Source organism: Symphalangus syndactylus, chromosome 10, assembly GCF_028878055.3.
Source record: "Symphalangus syndactylus isolate Jambi chromosome 10, NHGRI_mSymSyn1-v2.1_pri, whole genome shotgun sequence".
NCBI classification, from domain to species: domain Eukaryota; kingdom Metazoa; phylum Chordata; class Mammalia; order Primates; family Hylobatidae; genus Symphalangus; species Symphalangus syndactylus.
Window position 1 is genome coordinate 85,050,967 of NC_072432.2, and position 17,104 is coordinate 85,068,070.

A 17,104-nucleotide genomic window follows, 5' to 3' on the forward strand; every position below is an offset into this window, starting at 1 on the left:
TCCCTATTCAGTTATACCGATGTATTAAAAGTTATCCAAAACTTTCAGAACTGATTTACTCTGTGTTTGGGATTGACCATTTATAGTCAGTAACTCTGAGTCATAAAAAGAGAAAGGAACATTTGGATGAAGAATCAGATAAAGAAAAATACCTCTAACATACAACATATTACAGATACTGAAACAAGGCAGAACAAATTTGAAATTATATTGAAATTCTAGTGAAGTGAAAATACCTCTAACATACAACATATTACAGATACTGAAACAAGGCAGAACAAATTTGAAATTATATTGAAATTCTAGTGAAGTGAGAATCCCGAGTAATTTCTAGTGAACAAGGAATGATGAATGAAATGTAGTCTTATAACTGCTGTTATTATTGATTGAAGACGTGGAAAATCAATGCTATTTTTTTAGGATGCTATCCAATTTGCCTTATTTTGGTAAATATAACAAATATTCATGTGGTCAATAATGGTCTTAATCTTCATTACCCTATATTTCTTGACTTTCATATGATTTTATTACAGAGGTTTTTCAGGAACCTGATCTTTCTTGTGCAGGGGATGTTTATACTGTTCTAATGTACAGTGATAGACTTAGCAATATAAAATACAACTTAGAGAAATTTATGTCGAGTAAATTTAGAGAAACAAACTTGAGTTATGGTTTATATTTAAATCAGAAACATCTTATTTTTACACTTAATAAAAACTTTCACATCATATTTGATGTTTGACTTTTGTTTTTTTTTCTTTGAGATGGAGTATTGCTCTGTCACCAGGCTGGAGTGCAGTGGCGCGATGTTGGCTCACTGCAATCTCCACCTCCCCGGTTCGAGTGATTGTCCTGCCTCAGCCTCCAGAGTAGCTGGGGCTATAGGTGCGCACCACCACGCCCGGCTAATTTTTTGTATTTTAGTAAAAACAGGGTTTCACCATGTTGGCCAGGATGGTCTTCGTCTCCTGACCTCATGATCTGCCTGCCTCGGCCCCCCAAAGTGTTGCGATTACAGGTGTGAGGCACTGCACCCAGTCGATGTTTGACTTTTGCACCTACTTAAATGTAATTTAAGATAGAAACACTTAGTTTATAATACCAGTTATTCCAAATGGCTAAATTCCTGATGTTTAACTTGAAAGATTTTGCTATAAAATGGAAAATATGTGTTGATATGCAATGAAATAATAGACTACAAGGAACAAATGAAGAGAAAGATAATTACTGTATACCGGCTATTAGCAAGGCACATTACATACATTCTCTTTTAATCTTCATAACACCCTATGTGGAAAATTTCATGGTAACATCAGAAAGTTGAGTCCTTACTCACTGTTTACCAGGGATGGAGTTAATCAATTTACATGTACTGTATTCTTACAAAATTACAAAAGCAGATATTCAGATTATTTTAAGGATGAGAAAACTGAGGCTCAGAAGTCAAGTAACCTATTTGAGATCTCCCAGTTTATAAAGTTAAGCCAAACTAGAATTCCAATCTTACAGCTCAAAATCTCATGCTTTTCCCACTATTTTAAAGAGCTACAAAAATCAAGCTATTTTTTATTATTAAAATTTGACTTTATACCTAGCAGCAGAGAGATAGGTTTTAGAGCTTTGGAAGGAATTTAAAAGATTTGATGAGTTAGGAAATTCAGGCCTAGGGGTTATAATTTACCGAATTTGTCCAGTTGATTGATAAATGGTAACAATATCCAAGCATTATTATATTAACTTTTGAAGTACTTTAGTTTTTTAGCAGATTTATCTTTGTAAGTATTTTTTCTTAATATTTAAATAAGTTTGTATTTCTTGAAGACACAAACAGTAAAGGAAAGAAGCTGTAAAGCAGGTAAAATGGGTATAGGAGAAAAATATACATTTTAAGCAGATTTTATACAAAGTTATAGTTGGACAACCAAGAGTTGATATATTGCTTTTGCTTCTGTTTTGCTTTTATAAAAACAAATGAAAATCAACATCCTGTCTTTGAAAAGTTACTTGTTAGGTTCCTACTCCCTAGCAAATAAGTTTACCTGACTTCTGGTAAAGTTATTTTTCTTCTAGTATTAGATCCTTTCTTGAAACTTGTGTATTTACTTTTAGAGAGATTGAGAATGACATGTAATGAGTTAATGCAGTGAAGATGGGACAAGAACTCTGAATGAAATAACTGGGTTTTCTTTATCTAGCCCTAGGCATTTAATTTGTGGTTTCTTGCCCCTTCTTCACTGTCTTCCCTATTATAAGATACAGAATAATGAAATAGGTTTGACCTTTTTGCAGTCTTATTTCAGTCCCTTTACAAAAGGGATCCTACATAAAAGATTTCTCATAACTAGACGACTACATTTACTACCATTCCATTTTAAAGAATGCTTTGGCCTTGAAACTTGAACAGATTCTTATGTAAATTACTGCCATTATTATGAACACTAGTGACAATTTGTTTTTAATTAAAATTAAACCGTGTTACTAAGTTTTCATCATAAAAGAGGATACTCATAAAAATGTAAACTTTGAGCCTTAAAAATGCAGAGGTAGCACTCTAAAGATGCTAGAATCCTTAGAAAATGTGTTTTGTCAACAGCTGGCTGACATTCATTTCTCTGTAAATATTTAGAACATAGTATTGGTGTGGTGGTTTATAGAAAGATTCGTACCTATCTTCTTCTGTGGCCTGAGTTTTTAATATGAGATACTGTATTTTTCAATTCTAGGGTGTCCATCTGCTGTTTTTTAAAATAGATTCCAGTTCTCTTTTGAAATTCTTCATTTTTTCATCCAGCTTTCTACTTTCTTTTCTTGAACACATTAATCATAGTTTTAGAGTAAGTTGATTATTCAAGGCCGATAGCCTTGTTAGTGGCTTAGATAACTTGCATGTCATAGATATGTTATTTGTCTCAGGATAATATCTATAAAAAAGTTCTGATTTACACAAATTTTTCTTTACAAAGTCATGAATGGCCTTGACAACAAATGTATGTAAAATATAATTGAAATGAAACCATCAAGATTTTGAAGTGAAGGGAAGAAGGGTGGATTCAGTGAAATGACTGCATTAGTCCAGAAGAGAAAGGCATAAAAGTAGACAAGAAAGAGAAGTAAACAGATTAAAATGATACTTAAAAGACAAAAACTGTCAGAATTTGGCGTACTAGGAAATAAAAAGGTGAAGGGCAGAGGAGGAGGTGTATAAAGAATTATCTCTATTTGCCAGCTTTGTTTAGTAGATGTATACTAGGGCCATTCCTTTATTCGTCTCAGAATAGTATCTGTAAAATATCCATAACATATCTGTAAAAAAGAAAAGTTCTTGACAAAAATTCTTTTTTTTTTTTTTTTTTTTTTTTTGAGACAGAGTCTCATTCTGTCACCTAGGCTGGAGTGCAGTGACACACTCTTGGCTCACTGCAACCTCCACCTCCTGGGTTCAAGCAGTTTTCCTACCTCAGTCTCCCAAGTATCTGGGGCTACAGGTGCACACCACCACACCTGGCTAATTTTTGTATTTTTAGTAGAGATGGGGTTTCACCATGTTGGCCAGGCTGGTCTCAAACTCCTGACCTCAAGTGATCCATCCACCTCCACTTCCCAAAGTGTTGTGATTACAGGTATAAGCCAAGGTGCCCAGCCTACAAAAATTGTTTTTTTGTTATAGTATTATCATAGTTCTGTAGCATGATGAGAAGAACAGGAAATTGAAGGCCATTTAATCCTGGTTTCAGATCCGAGCTCCATCATTTCCTAGTATAGATTTATGTTTCTTCACCTCTGTAAGCTTTAGTTTTCATATGTAAAAAGAAAGTAGTCTAAGCCACCATATAGGCTTGTTGTGCAGATTAAGGTAATAAAAGCAAGACACTTAACGTGGGGTCAGACCCAAAGTGAGGATCCACAAATGCTGGTTCCTTATCTCTTCTTGTTTCTCCAGCTGTCTGTTATCATCCTTCAGCAGGTGATTTTCTTTTACCCCTTTCTTCTTGTTTTTTTAAAACAATTCCTTTTTTTTTTTTTTTTTTTGAGACAGGGTCTTATTCTGTTGCCCAGGGTGGAGTGCAGTGACACGTTTACTGCAGCCTTGACCTCCCAGGCTCGAGTGATCCTCTCACCTCAGCTTCCCAAGTAGCTGGGACCACATGTGTGCACCATCACACCTGGCTGATTTTTGTAATTTTTGTAGAGATGGGTTTTCGCCATGTTGCTCAGGCTGGTCTTGAACTCCTAGGTTCAAGTGATCTGCCCTTCTCGGTATCCCAAAGTGCTGGGATCACAGGCGTGAGCTATTGTGCCTGGCCTTTACCCCTTTTCTACCTGTTGGTCCTAAGTGTCTCATGCGTCCGTGCAAAGAGACCACCAAACAGGCTTTGTGTGAGCAACAAGGCTGTTTATTTCACCTGGGTGCAGGCTGGCTGAGTCAGAAAAGAGAGTCAGCAAAGGGTGGTGGATTATCATTAGTTCTTACAGATTTTGGGATAGGCAGTGGAGTTAGGCGCAATGTTTTGTGGGCAGGGGTGGATCTCACAAAGTACATTCTCAAGGGTGGGGAGAATTACAAAGAACATTCTTAAGGGTGGGGGAGATTACAGAGTACATTGATCAGTTAAGGTGAGGCAGAAACAAATCACAGTGGTGGAGTGTCATCAGTTAAGGTTATCTTCACTTCTTTTGTGGATCTTCAGTTGCTTCAGGCCATCTGGATGTGTATGTGCAGGTCACAGGGGATGTGATGGCTTAGCTTAGGCTCAGAGGCCTGACATTCCTGTCTTCTTGTATTAATAAGAAAAATAATGTAAAATAGTGTTGAAGTGTTGGGGCAGCAAAAATTTTGGGGGGCAGGTGGTATGGAGACATAATGGACGATGTTTCTCAGGGCTGCTTTGAGCGGGATTAGGGGCAACGTGGGAACCTAGAGTGGGAGAGATTAAGTTGAAGGAAGATTTTGTGGTAAGGGGTGATATTGTGGGGTTATTAGAAGAAACATTTGTCATATAGAATGATTGGTGATGGCCTGAATTGAGAAACTAAACAGAAGATAGAAGGTCTGAATAAAAGAAGGAGAAAAACAGGTATTAAAGGACTGAGAATCGGGAGGACCCAGGACATCCAACTAAAGAGTGCCTGAGGGGGTTCAGCATAATTACTTGCTTGGTTGGCGAGTTTTTGGGCTCTATCCTTGAGTTTTATTATGTTGTCATATACCAGGCCAGATTGATTTAGAGAAAAACAACACTCTTCATTTAAAAATATACAGAGTCCCCTTTTTTTTTAGCAGTGAGTAAGTCAGGGCCTCGGTGATTTTGGAGGAAAGAGAAATGCAAAGCCAGCAATTGTTTGTTAAAGAAGGATTAGAAATGGCTAGGAGAGAGTGAGTGAGATTGATAGTGTGATGGAGATAGCTGGGGAGAGGTAGTGGGTGGCATAAGAACGGGAACAAGAATAACAGTGAGTATAAAAGTAAAGAATAGGACTTCATCAGGGTGAAAGTATTGGAGTGTGTCCTGTCAGCAAAGATCATCTATCCACTCCAAGAGGGAGGCAAGAGTGGCGGATTGGGGATAGATTTTCACGATGGAAAGGAAATGAGAGGTTTTAAGAGATGGGCTAGTGGCTTGTAACCTACATGGAAGAGGTTATGAAATGACGACAGAATAGAATGGGCCTGTGAGGCTAGAAGGAGATATTTTCCTTGGTCCAAGAACCATTTGCCTTGTGTGGGAAGAGATTGATAGGTGGAAGTTTCAGTGGCAGAGTAGGTGGGAGTAACCAATGAGAAGGAGAAAAACTGGCCATGAGAGACAGAAGTTGGAACGCTAGCTGCTTTTTTAGCTACCTTATCAGCGTAAGTGTTGCCCTGAACTATGGGATTTGACACCTTTTGATGGCCCTTGCAGCGAATGACTCCAGCTTCCTTTGGAAGTAAAGCAGCCTTGAGAAGAGTTTTTATTAAAGAGGAATTAATGATGGAGGACCCTTGCATAGTGAGGAAGCCTCTTTCAGCCCATGTAACAGCATGGTGGTGCAGGATGTGGAAGACATATTTAGAGTCAGTATAAATATTGATGCGTAGTCCTTTTGCAAGAGTGCGGGCTTGAGTTAAGGCAGTGAGTTCGGCTTGCTGAGAGGTAGTGGAGGGGGCAGAGCAGTAGTCTCAATGATAGATGTGGAAGATACTATATCATAGCCTGCCTTTCTTGGTGAGTGGCGATTAGGCCTGGTGGAACTGCCATCAATAAACCAAGTTTGATCAGGATGAGGAACAGGAAAGAAGGAAATATGGGGAAATGGAGTGAATGTCAAGTGGATCAGAGAGGATACAGTCATGGGGGTTGGGTGTCAGGTGTGGTATCCAGAATAATGTGGGAGGCTGGATTGAAGTCCAGGCTAGAAACAAAGGTAATTGTGGGGGACTCAAAGAGTGAGTATAGCTGAAGGAGCTGGGGAGCAGAAAGTATATGCATCAGATGGGAGGAAGAAAATAGATTTTGGAAGTTATGAGAACTGTAGAGAGTGAGTTGAACATAGTTTGTGATTTTTAGGGCCTCTAAAAGTATTAGGGTGGCGGCAGCCTCTGCACAGAGACATGATGGCCAGCCTAAAACAGTAAGGTCAAGTTGTTTGGACAGAAAGGCTGCAGGGCGCGGTCCCGGCTCTTGTGTAAGAATTTTGACCGCAGAGCCCAGTACTTTGGCTGTGTGTAATGAAAAGGGTTGGGATGAGTTAGGGAGAGCTAGCTTCTAGGGCTGTGTGTAATGAAAAGGGTTGGGATGAGTTAGGGGGCAGCTTCTAGGGCTGTTTTTAAGGAACGGAAAGAGGAGTGGTGAAAGGAATTAGGATGTATGGGGTCAGCTAGGTTTGCTAGGACAGAATAATGGGTTGTGGAGGGAGGTATTGAGGATCGAATATGTGGGTTTGGCACCACAGGGTGGCTAGGCAAGATAATTTGGTTGCTAAGGCGCAGATCCTGAACTAACCTATAAGACTTGTCAGGTTCTTGGACAGGTAAAATGGGGGAATTGTAAGGAGAGTTTATAGGCTTTAAAAGGCCATGCTGTAACAGGCGAGTGATAACAGGCTTTAATCCTTTTAAAGCGTGCTGTGGGATGGGATATTGGCATTGAGCGGGGTAAGGGTGATTAGGTTTTAATGGGATGGTAAGGGGCGTGTGATCGGTTGCCAGGGAGGGAGTAGAGGTGTCCCGTACCTGTGGGTTAAGGTGGAGGGATACAAGAGGAAGACGTGAAGAAGGCTTTGGGTTGGGAAGAAGGGTGGCAGTGAGGTGTGGCTGTACCTTAGGAGTAGTCAGGGAAGCAGATAATTTAGTTAAAATGTCTCGATCTAATAAGGGAGCTGGGTAGGTGGGGATAACTAAAAAGGAGTGCATAAAAGAATGTTGTCCAAGCTGGCATCAGAGTTGGGGAGTTTTAAGAGGTTTAGAAGCCTGGCCATCAATACCCACAACAGTTATGGGGGGCAAGGGAAACAGGTCGTTGAAAATAAGGTAATGTGGAGTGGGTAGCCTCCATATTAATTTAGAAGAAGACGGACTTACCCTCCACTGTAAGAGTTACCCAGAGTGTCTGTGATGGTCCAGGAAGCTTCTGAGGCGATCGGGCAGCGTCAGTCTTCAGCCACTAAGCCGAGAAGATCTAGGAAGGAGTCAGAGAGCCTTGGGCCAGAGTTCCAGGGGCTCTGGGAGTGGCTGCTGGGCGAGTTGGACAGTCTGATATCCAGTGGGATCCCGTACAAATGGGACATGGCTTAGGAGGAATCCCGGGCTGCGGGCATTCCTTGATCCAGTGGCCAGATTTCTGGCACCTGAAGCAAGATCCTGGGGAAGAGGTTCTGGAGGAACCCCTGGCAGCTGCAGTTCAGGCATTTGGAGTTCTTGTGTGCTGGAGATGTAGCTGGGGTTTGTCTCACAGTGGAGGCAAGGAACTGGAACTCAGAAATATATTGCTACTTGGCTGCCTCTACTCTATTATTGTACACCTTGAAGCCAAGGTTAATTAAGTCCTGTTGTGGGGTGTGAGGGCCAGAATCTAATTTCTGGAGCCTTTTTTAATGTTGGGAGTGGGTTGGGTAATAAAATGTATATTGAGAACAAGACAGCCTTCTGGCCCCTGTGGGTCTAGGGCAGTAAAACGTCTAAGGGTTGTTGCCAAATGGGCCATGGACTGGGCTGTGTTTTTATATTTGATGAAAAAGAGCCTAAATGCTAACTGATTTGGGAGAGGTGGGATAAAGAAAAAGGAGCATTAACCTTAACTATGCCTTCAGGTCCAGTCACCTTTTTAAGAGGGAATTGTTGGGCAGGTGGGGAGGGCTAGTTGCGGAATGAAACTGTAAGCTGGAATGGGTGTGAGGGGAGGTGATAAAAAGATTATAGGGTGGGGGGGCAGCGGCTGAGGAAGAATTGGGACGTGGCTCAGCCTGTTGAGGAGCAGCCTGGGGAGGAGAGGTCAGATGGGTCTGTAGAAAAGGAGGATTCAAAGCACTCAGAACTTGGGGTGGAGACTGAAGGAACAGACAGGAGAGAAAGAAAGATTTGGGATGAGTCGCATTGGGAGCAGAGACTAGGGAGGGACCAATGTGTAAAAGAATGCCTGGATGTCAGGCACCTCAGACCATTTGCCCATTTTTCGACAAAAATTATCTAGATCTTGTAAAATGGAGAAATCAAAAGTGCCGTTTTCTGGCTATTTAGAACCATTATCGAGTTTGTCTTGGGGTCAAGCGATATTGCAGAAGAAAATAAGGCATTTAGGTTTTAGGTCAGGTGTGAGTTGAAGAGGTTTTAAGTTCTTGAGAACACAGGCTAAGGGAGAAAAAGGGGGAATGGAGGGCGGAAGGTTGCCCATAGTGAAGAAGGTAAGTTTAAAGAGAAAGATAGAGACACGGAGAAGAGGGGTGGGGAGCAGCCCTGGGCTGCAATGTGGGTGAGCAGCCAAAGCAGGCATCCCTGCAATTGACTTGCCACCAAGGGAATGTGGGTGAATGACCAAGGCAGGCATCCCTGCAGTGATCAGACACCAATGAAATGTGGGTGAATAATCAGGCAGGTGTCTCAACACCAAGGGGAGGCTGTCTTCCTGAGTCCATGACTGGCGCCGGAGTTTTGGGTCCACGGATAAAATGTGTCTCCTTTGTCTCTACTAGAGAGGAAAAAGAACTGGAATTGGAAAGACAGGGAGATTGAAGGGTAGTGAGAGAGGCTGGAGAAGAGAGTGAAAAGACTGCTTACCCGATTTGAAATTGGTGAGATATTCCTTGGGCTGGTTGGTCTGAGGACCTGAGGTTGTAGGTGGATCTCCTTATGGAGTGAGGCGAGGACAGGGGACTGGTCTCCCGAAGGAGTCCCTCTGACCCGGGTGTTCGGTACCAAATGTCTCACTCGTCAGTGTGAAGAGACCACCAAACAAGCTTTGTGTGAGCAACGTGGCTGTTTATTTCACTTGGGTGCGTGTGGGCTGAGTCCAAAAAGAGAGTCAGCAAAAGGTGGTGGGATTATCATTAGTTCTTACAGGTTTTGGGATAGGCGATGGAGTTAGGAGTAGTGTTCTGTGGGCAGGGGGTGGATCTAACATTCTCAAGGGTGGGGAGAATTACAAAGAACCTTCTTAAGGGTGGAGGAGATTACAAAGCACATTGATCGGTTAAGGTGGGGCAGAAACAAATCACAATGGTGGAGTGTCATCAGTTAAGGTTATCTTCACTTCTTTTGTGGATCTTCGGTTGCTTCAGGCCATCTGGATGTGTATGTGCAGGTCACAGGGGATGTGATGGCTTAGCTTGGGCTCAGAGGCCTGACAGTAAGCACTGATTCTTCCTTTTGTAATTACATATATTTTTAAAAATTCCTGATAGCCGTACTTTTTATTTTATTTGCTTAGTGAAATTCCTTTGTCTTATGAACAGCTTTTCTAATATTCTGTGGTCAGTTGAAACTATATTTATTTATTTTTATTTTTTAATTTTTTTGGATAGTTTTTTTTTAACAATAATAGTGACATATTTGCTGCCCAAATTCAAGGAGACCCTTCCTGCACCCTGCCCCAGCCCAAGCGCATTTTTATTTGACTAGATTATTGAAACCAAAAAAACCCTTTGAGACCAAGTGGGAAGATTGCTTAGTGGAAATAGGTCAGGCAGAAGGTGGGTCAGATGGGGACCTCAAAACTTAATTTTAGTTTTTTAAAATGTTAGTATTTTCTGAATTGTTACTCAGAGTTAGTAGATAACCCCCTTTAAATTGTGCATGTTTGTGTACATGTTTTTTTTTTTTCTCAAGAGAGAGAATCCCTATCTTTCATAATTCATAGCCAGTATAACCTAAACAAGTTAATATTCTCTCACTAGCCTAGATCGTAAACTTGATGAAATTCTGTTTAAGATTAGCACCTATTAAGACACTGCTCAGTACTAAGAGGATATTTTTGATTCACAAAATTTTAGCAATTTTTTTTAGTGTATTTCTATCTAAAAATATTACTTTTAACAAATAGTACATGATACTTCAGTGAGTGTTTTAATATATCTAGATTATTTAAAAGTTAATGTTCATATTAAAATTTTAAAAGGTGCTTTAATGTACAAGAAGGGAATTTGTTTAAAAATCCTTTTGAGAAATCATATTCTAGTCTTATTTTTTTGGTGAATCTAGGTTTTTCATGTAGCATAATACTGTGATATAATTATTTAATTTTCTGCACATTACTGGAATATAAAATTTCATATTAATCCAGAATGAACAGAAGTGAATAATATAATTTCTCTTAAGTTGTCTTATGTTAAAATAATTCATTTTAAATTATATATGATTTCTCCCTAATAACTTACAGCTAAAAACATTGTTTTACTTAACAAATTCAATTTACACAGATGTCTAAAGATAAATGGCATTCTTATTTGAAAAATATAAGTTAAAAACAAGATTATGAATACATTCAAAACATTATTTTAGTTAAAGGTTAATTAATGCATTATAGATTTAGGAGTTTAAAATTTAAGTAGGGAATTGAACATTTGAAATTTTGCTTTCCCATTTTGTGATGGTATGAATAAATCCAATTCAAATACATTTTAATTATAGGTTTAAATAGGTGAACTTTTATAAATAGCTATTAGTGAGATATTCTATACATTTTATTAGCATATCATAGCATATTTTTGTTCTAAAGACTGGTAATACTATTTTATTGGGAAATATTAAGATAAACTTTGTTACAGTTTCTACACTTAACATTTTTTTCCTTTGGCTCTTAGTACTCTAAAATTCATGAGATTTCCATTGGTTTTATTAGTAATGTCTAGAAAACCACTTCTTTGTAAAACCATGTTTTCAAACAATTGATTATGAATAAATGAGTCATTGGGAATTAGGAAACTCTTAAGTAATAGTGGTGGCAAAGTAGGAGATTAATACCTTAAAGATTTTCTAAATGATTCTTTGCTGTCCTGGAAGACTTATTTATGTCTAATGGCATTTAATTTGTTTATAGGGAATAACATTAATAATTTATTCCTAAGAAAGTTACAGTATTTAGGAAAAATTACAAAAGTACCTAATAATTCAAATTTGAATTTTCAGGAAATCTTAGTTTTCTGTTGCAGTAATTGAGTTTGTCTAGGTGTATGTGTGCTTTGCTGTTATAAGCTTACTTTAGATGCTTCTTTGGAAGGTATGTCTTATATGGGTATGTCTTATCTAATATTGCTGATTAATCATTACCTTATTAGCCATTTTATGAATTACTGAGGCCCTTTTAGTTCTCTTTCTGTTTTCATGTTTTTCCTTATTTTCACAATTCTACGAAAAATCTAAAAGGGACCAAAGGCAATATAAATAGAAGCCAAAATTTCTATTCTTATGTTACTACTACTTGTTGCTCAACTTAAGTCTGTTTAATACCTATTTAGTAATTGAAATTATATTTTTTTAATCTCCTGTTAATTTTTACTTTCACAAAGCTGAATGGCTATATTAAAACTAGTTCACCAATGAGAAAAATATAACCACTAATATGTGGAAATGAAGAAATGTGTTTTTGGTTTTTTTTTTTCAAGAAAAAGGGTTATTTAAAGTGAGCTGAGGGAGATGGGTGGGATCCAGATGCTTGGAGCTGTCTACTTCCAGACCAGGTTAGTAACATGACGCCATTCACACAAAAAAGTTGTTTTGCCTGCATGTTGTGAGTTGGTGGTCTTCGTCCTTTTAATTAAAGATAAGAATACTTGATAAAATTACATTTCTTGTTGATCATCTTTTGCAGAAAGACTGAGAATTCCATTGGTAAAGAACCGCTAACCTGTCCCCTCACCCCCAGGGTGTGAGCAGTGAAAAGGATTAAGGCCCACTGTAGGGAAGCTTGCACTAAAGCCTGCACTGCCCTTTCCCCTGTTCTTTCAGCTAAATAGATTTTTAGTTCCCATGACTATCAATCTGGTGCTTTTCACAAGCACTAAATTCTCTTAGGAAAATCAAAGATGACTTATTTTTTAGAAACTGGCCTGGAATACTGAAAGATGGTGTTTTTTGGTACTTTGTTTCATGTTGACAGATCCCATACATATTATTTTTTTCTGATGCGTGTTAATTTGCTTCAGCTTGTTTTGAATTTGGAGTTGAAATACACATTTAAAAACCAAGGACAGGTTGTTCTATGATTAGATTTGCTTGTCCACAGTTAGCAAGTGTAGAGTTCGACACTGTTGAATCTTACATTTCATTAGAAATAGCTACCTGACAGCCTTGTGGACATAAACTCTTTAACTTTTATCTAGATGACTACAATTATAAAGTGCTTTCTTTTAAAAGCTTTTAAGTAGCTTTTATAAATGCTGAAGTGTCATTTTTTTCGTATCTGCCAAATTGGTATTGTATTTAATCTTGAAAATATATTTTGATTTTCTTAACTAAAAATAATTGCATAGTATTAAACATTCTCAGTAGCTCAACCTTTTTTTTTTTCTATTTAATTTGAGCTTTTGTTGTTACTAACAAATAATTTGTGGCACAGTTTCTTTTTTTTTTTTTTTAAATGACTGCTAGAATCTATATACTTGTCACCTTAGTGTGCTAGAAATGTTCCACTCAAATCAAGGGTTCCTTTCTGGTTTTGTATGTTCTCACCTGCTCCTCACTGTAAATCATTGAGATGTCAAGTGCAATGATTAATTAAGCTGCACGTGCAAGTGCTTTTTTTTTCCACCTGTCAAGCAGGAAAGAAGTCTTATAGCAAGATTAGATGGTACTAATTCACAGCTTTTACTTCAGACTGTGAAGTGTGTAGAAATATTTTATATTTATATGCTTATTCAGAATGTGGCATATCAGGGCTTGTTTGTTTTAGAATTCTTAAATATTGTAAGATACAATTATTATACCAAGCCCTATCATTAAACTCCTAATTATAAGCAAATAAGAAATTCAGAATTCCTACTTAAATATTTTGGAATTTAAGATTTATACTTTGTAATTACCTTTTATACAAATACTAGTAGTTGATTTAAGTTAAAGTAAATATTTTTAAGTTTTAAAATTGTGTGTATGTATGTGTCTGTCATAATGAGATCTATTCTTATTATAGCATGGATTTAAATTTCTGATGAAATGATGGTGGTAACTACATTTTTTTCTTTAATAAGTATTTGCAGAATGTAGTATTAAGGTTTTGGGTACTATTTTATACATTAATATAAAACAATGGACTTGGAAAACTTGTTCCGCTCTAGTTCTTTCATCATCCACTCACCCCCAAAATCATCAGTAAAACCTCAAATTGTATAGTAATCTTAATCTATTATTAAAAGGCCCTAGAAAGAAAGATTACAAGGTAGATTCAGGTTTTGAATCGGTTTTGCCATTGGTTTAGCAGCGGGTGGGCAGGCAGATGCCTGCTCAGAGTAGAACCTATTGCCATTTTTCACCATTGATAGAGTAGCCTTTCAGAGTCAATGAGCTCTGTCAATGTGAGCTTGTCAAGGCTACAACTTCATAGACCTGAGAGGCGGTTTGAGAGGTCAGCCCTTTTCAGGTTCGCTGTGATGCAAATGAACTTTAATGCTTAAACAACTATTGGAATTTTTATGTCTGCTCCTTGTTCTTTTTTCTTCACAAAGTCATTGACGAGACATTCAGTGCTTTTTAAATTGGAAGTTGCATTGTGCCGAAGACCTAGTACAGATTTACGGAGGGCTGAAAGCAGTTAGATCATGTTCTTTTCATGGTGCGATTAGAATCAAATCGATTTCCCTACAGCCTTCAGCATTCAGATGGCAATTTTAACAAAGCTTGGGGGCTAGACAAGGGACAAAACGACCGAACTGAATGTTAATTACACTCTGCAGCCTGATTTTCTTTTGATTTGGGGCTGACTGGCAACTAAATTAACAAAAAGTGTGACCATAACTGCTGCCCTATTTTCATTTAAAAGGAGAGCTGCCTCTAAAAGGCTATCTTTACAAAGAAACAAGTGAGGTCTGCTGATCATTGTTAACAAGGGCACATTTTTTTTCTTTAAAATTCTTGCCAAAAAGACTCTTCAAAAAAAGTAATGTAATAAATTAGTCACTGGCATATTATTACCCCGAGAAGTAGTTGATTTTCTGATTTTTATGACATAAGCTTGGAAAATGTAAGACAGTAGTTGTAATTCATTGGTAGTTATGAATTATAATTGGCATCTATGTGACTTTGGTGTGTCTTTAGCATGTTTAATATGCTAAAAGGTAATGTAACAATTTAAAATAGATACTTTAAATACATATTAAAATTTTATTATGTAACATTAAACTGTTCAAACCCAGCTTGATTCTAACAGTTTTTCACCTAGCTAATCCTTGCTTGACACGCAAATTTTCATATTTGATTACTAGTACTTCTTTATACCACATTAATAGCGGTAAAATGTTTTTTCTTTCCCTTGCAAGAAAAGTGCAGCTGAACCAAGTTGCAAGTTGATCCTGGTGGCAACACTGTCATTTTTGCACCTGCAGTTGTGTCAGTCTCATCCTAACACCTGGCACCGTGAATTATCCTCTTTTATTCATATTCTCAAGCAAGAAACATTTCATGCAGCATAGCAGATCTTGTAACAACCAACTGAAGTAAATTCTCAGTTGATTCCTGAAACAGTAATATTGAATTAAGAGTTTGATTTTACTTCAGATGACACTTTTATGTTGGTTTAAATAAAATTTTGGCTCTGTTCAAAAAAATCTATTGGTAGAATAATCAGTAAGCTGGCTTTTAAATATGGGCATTATTTTAAGCATGATGTGAAAATTAGTTTGATTTTATAACTCATTGATTTTTTTAGTACTAACTTCCAATTTTTTGTTTTGGAACTTACTGAAAGGCCATTTGCATTTTGTTAACTAATATTTACTTTTGTTTTAAAATATGTGTTAAGGAACTTTCGTTACTACTTAAGTATTGGAAACATTTTTGAAAGAAGTGGGGATTTAATTTTATTTGGCAGATGACATTAGCTTTTTAAACCTTGATAGTTTTAAATCAGAGGCTAGTAAAGATTCATATGATAAAAATAAAGCCATATCTTTTTTAAGAAAGAGTACTCTTTGTGTTCAGGTTACCATTTAGTGCTTAGAACATCGATGGTGATGCACACCACACTATACTCAGTCACTGTCTTGTACCTCTCCCCTTTTCACAGAAAAAGCAGCTGCAAAACAAAGTTTTCTAAAACCAGTCAAGAGTAAACTTTTTTCTCATTTGTCTTCCAGACACGAAGATCGATTGAGAAGTTATTAGAATGGGAAAACAATAGGTTATACCACAAGGTGAGTACCACAGGGAGCAGCTTCGTACTGTTGGGGTCTGAATTGCACAGTATGGAAACAGATGCTTTTGTTGAACTAAAAATATGAAAGGTGGACAAATGGGTTAGTCTGTGTGCTGCAATAAAATAGAGCTCATTTTTCTTCTTTTACTCTCCTACTTGTCTAGCTGTGCTTGCATTGGAGACTGAGCAAAAGGAAATGTGAAACGAATAACATGATGGAATATGTAAGTTAAAGGGCTGTTTTGTGAGTTTCTCTATTAAATGATCATTTATTTTGCTTCTGATCTTATTCTTTCCATGATTATTAATCAGCAAAGGTGTCAGGAGCTTAATCTCCTGAGTGCAAGGATTTTCTACGGTTCACAGATGCATGGTTTCATGTGCAAGACTGATTTATAAAGTTATGAATGACTTGAAAACAAGGCTTCACTGTGTTCTGAAAAATAATAAATTAATTGCCAAGATAAAATAGCCTGAACATGTGTTGATGGAGTGTGAAATTTTAGATGCTGTATAAAGAATAACCACAACTTTGGTTACGCAGCAAGTCAGATATGGCTTTTTTATATAATGCTAATCAAGTTTCCAAGTATGGAAGAAAACCTTTCAGCCAAGCCATTGGAGCTTAAGAAACCTTTACCCTTTATAGATTTTAACTGCCCGTACCTCAGTGCCCTTTAAAGAATCTCTTTTAAAGTGTTATTAGAATACTGCTTTGTAAAAATTAAAAGTAAGCAGGAGATGAGATGTTGATCATCTTGTGTTTACTTGTTAAAAAATACCTAATTTGGCATATATATACAATGAATTTTAGAACTTACTCAGCATGGGATTTAATTTACTGACTCCATGATTTACTTGAACAGTTTTTCTCATTTTGAAAATTTCAGAATACTCTAGAAAATTAAGAATTTTAATTCTCTTTTGAGCTTGGATATTTTATTTTAAATATGGCCAGGTTATTACTTTAAAAGAAAAGATATAAGGAAGAGTTAATTGTTGAAAATAAAACTCAGAGCCTTTGTGAAGTACCTGTTATAACATTTCTGAGGAATTTTGTCTGTTCTTTAAAACAATATAGCCATCATAGATGTGTGTGTGTGTATGTGTAAAATATTGATTAAAACAGTGTTTAGTTGTAAATTATCATAAAATCATTTTTCTCTTTTAGCATTTTCCTGTTCTTTCATTATCACACAGTCAAATCCTATTTCTAGCCTTGAACATAAAAAATATTTTTAAAATGTCTTAGACTAGCTTTATTCAATGAACCAAATAATGTAGATTTTATC

At 37.2% G+C, this 17,104-nt stretch overlaps 1 protein-coding gene across 2 annotated transcripts in view; it reads left to right on the forward strand.

Moving 5' to 3' along the window:
• Positions 1-17,104, forward strand: part of CHIC2 (cysteine rich hydrophobic domain 2) — a 68,536-nt gene that overhangs the window by 39,100 nt on the left and 12,332 nt on the right. For both annotated transcript variants that reach the window (XM_055294734.2, XM_055294735.2), the window contains exons 4-5: positions 15,754-15,810; positions 15,977-16,036. In XM_055294734.2, coding sequence (XP_055150709.1) covers positions 15,754-15,810; positions 15,977-16,036 — 117 coding nt within the window. The remainder of the gene's footprint in view (positions 1-15,753; positions 15,811-15,976; positions 16,037-17,104) is intronic.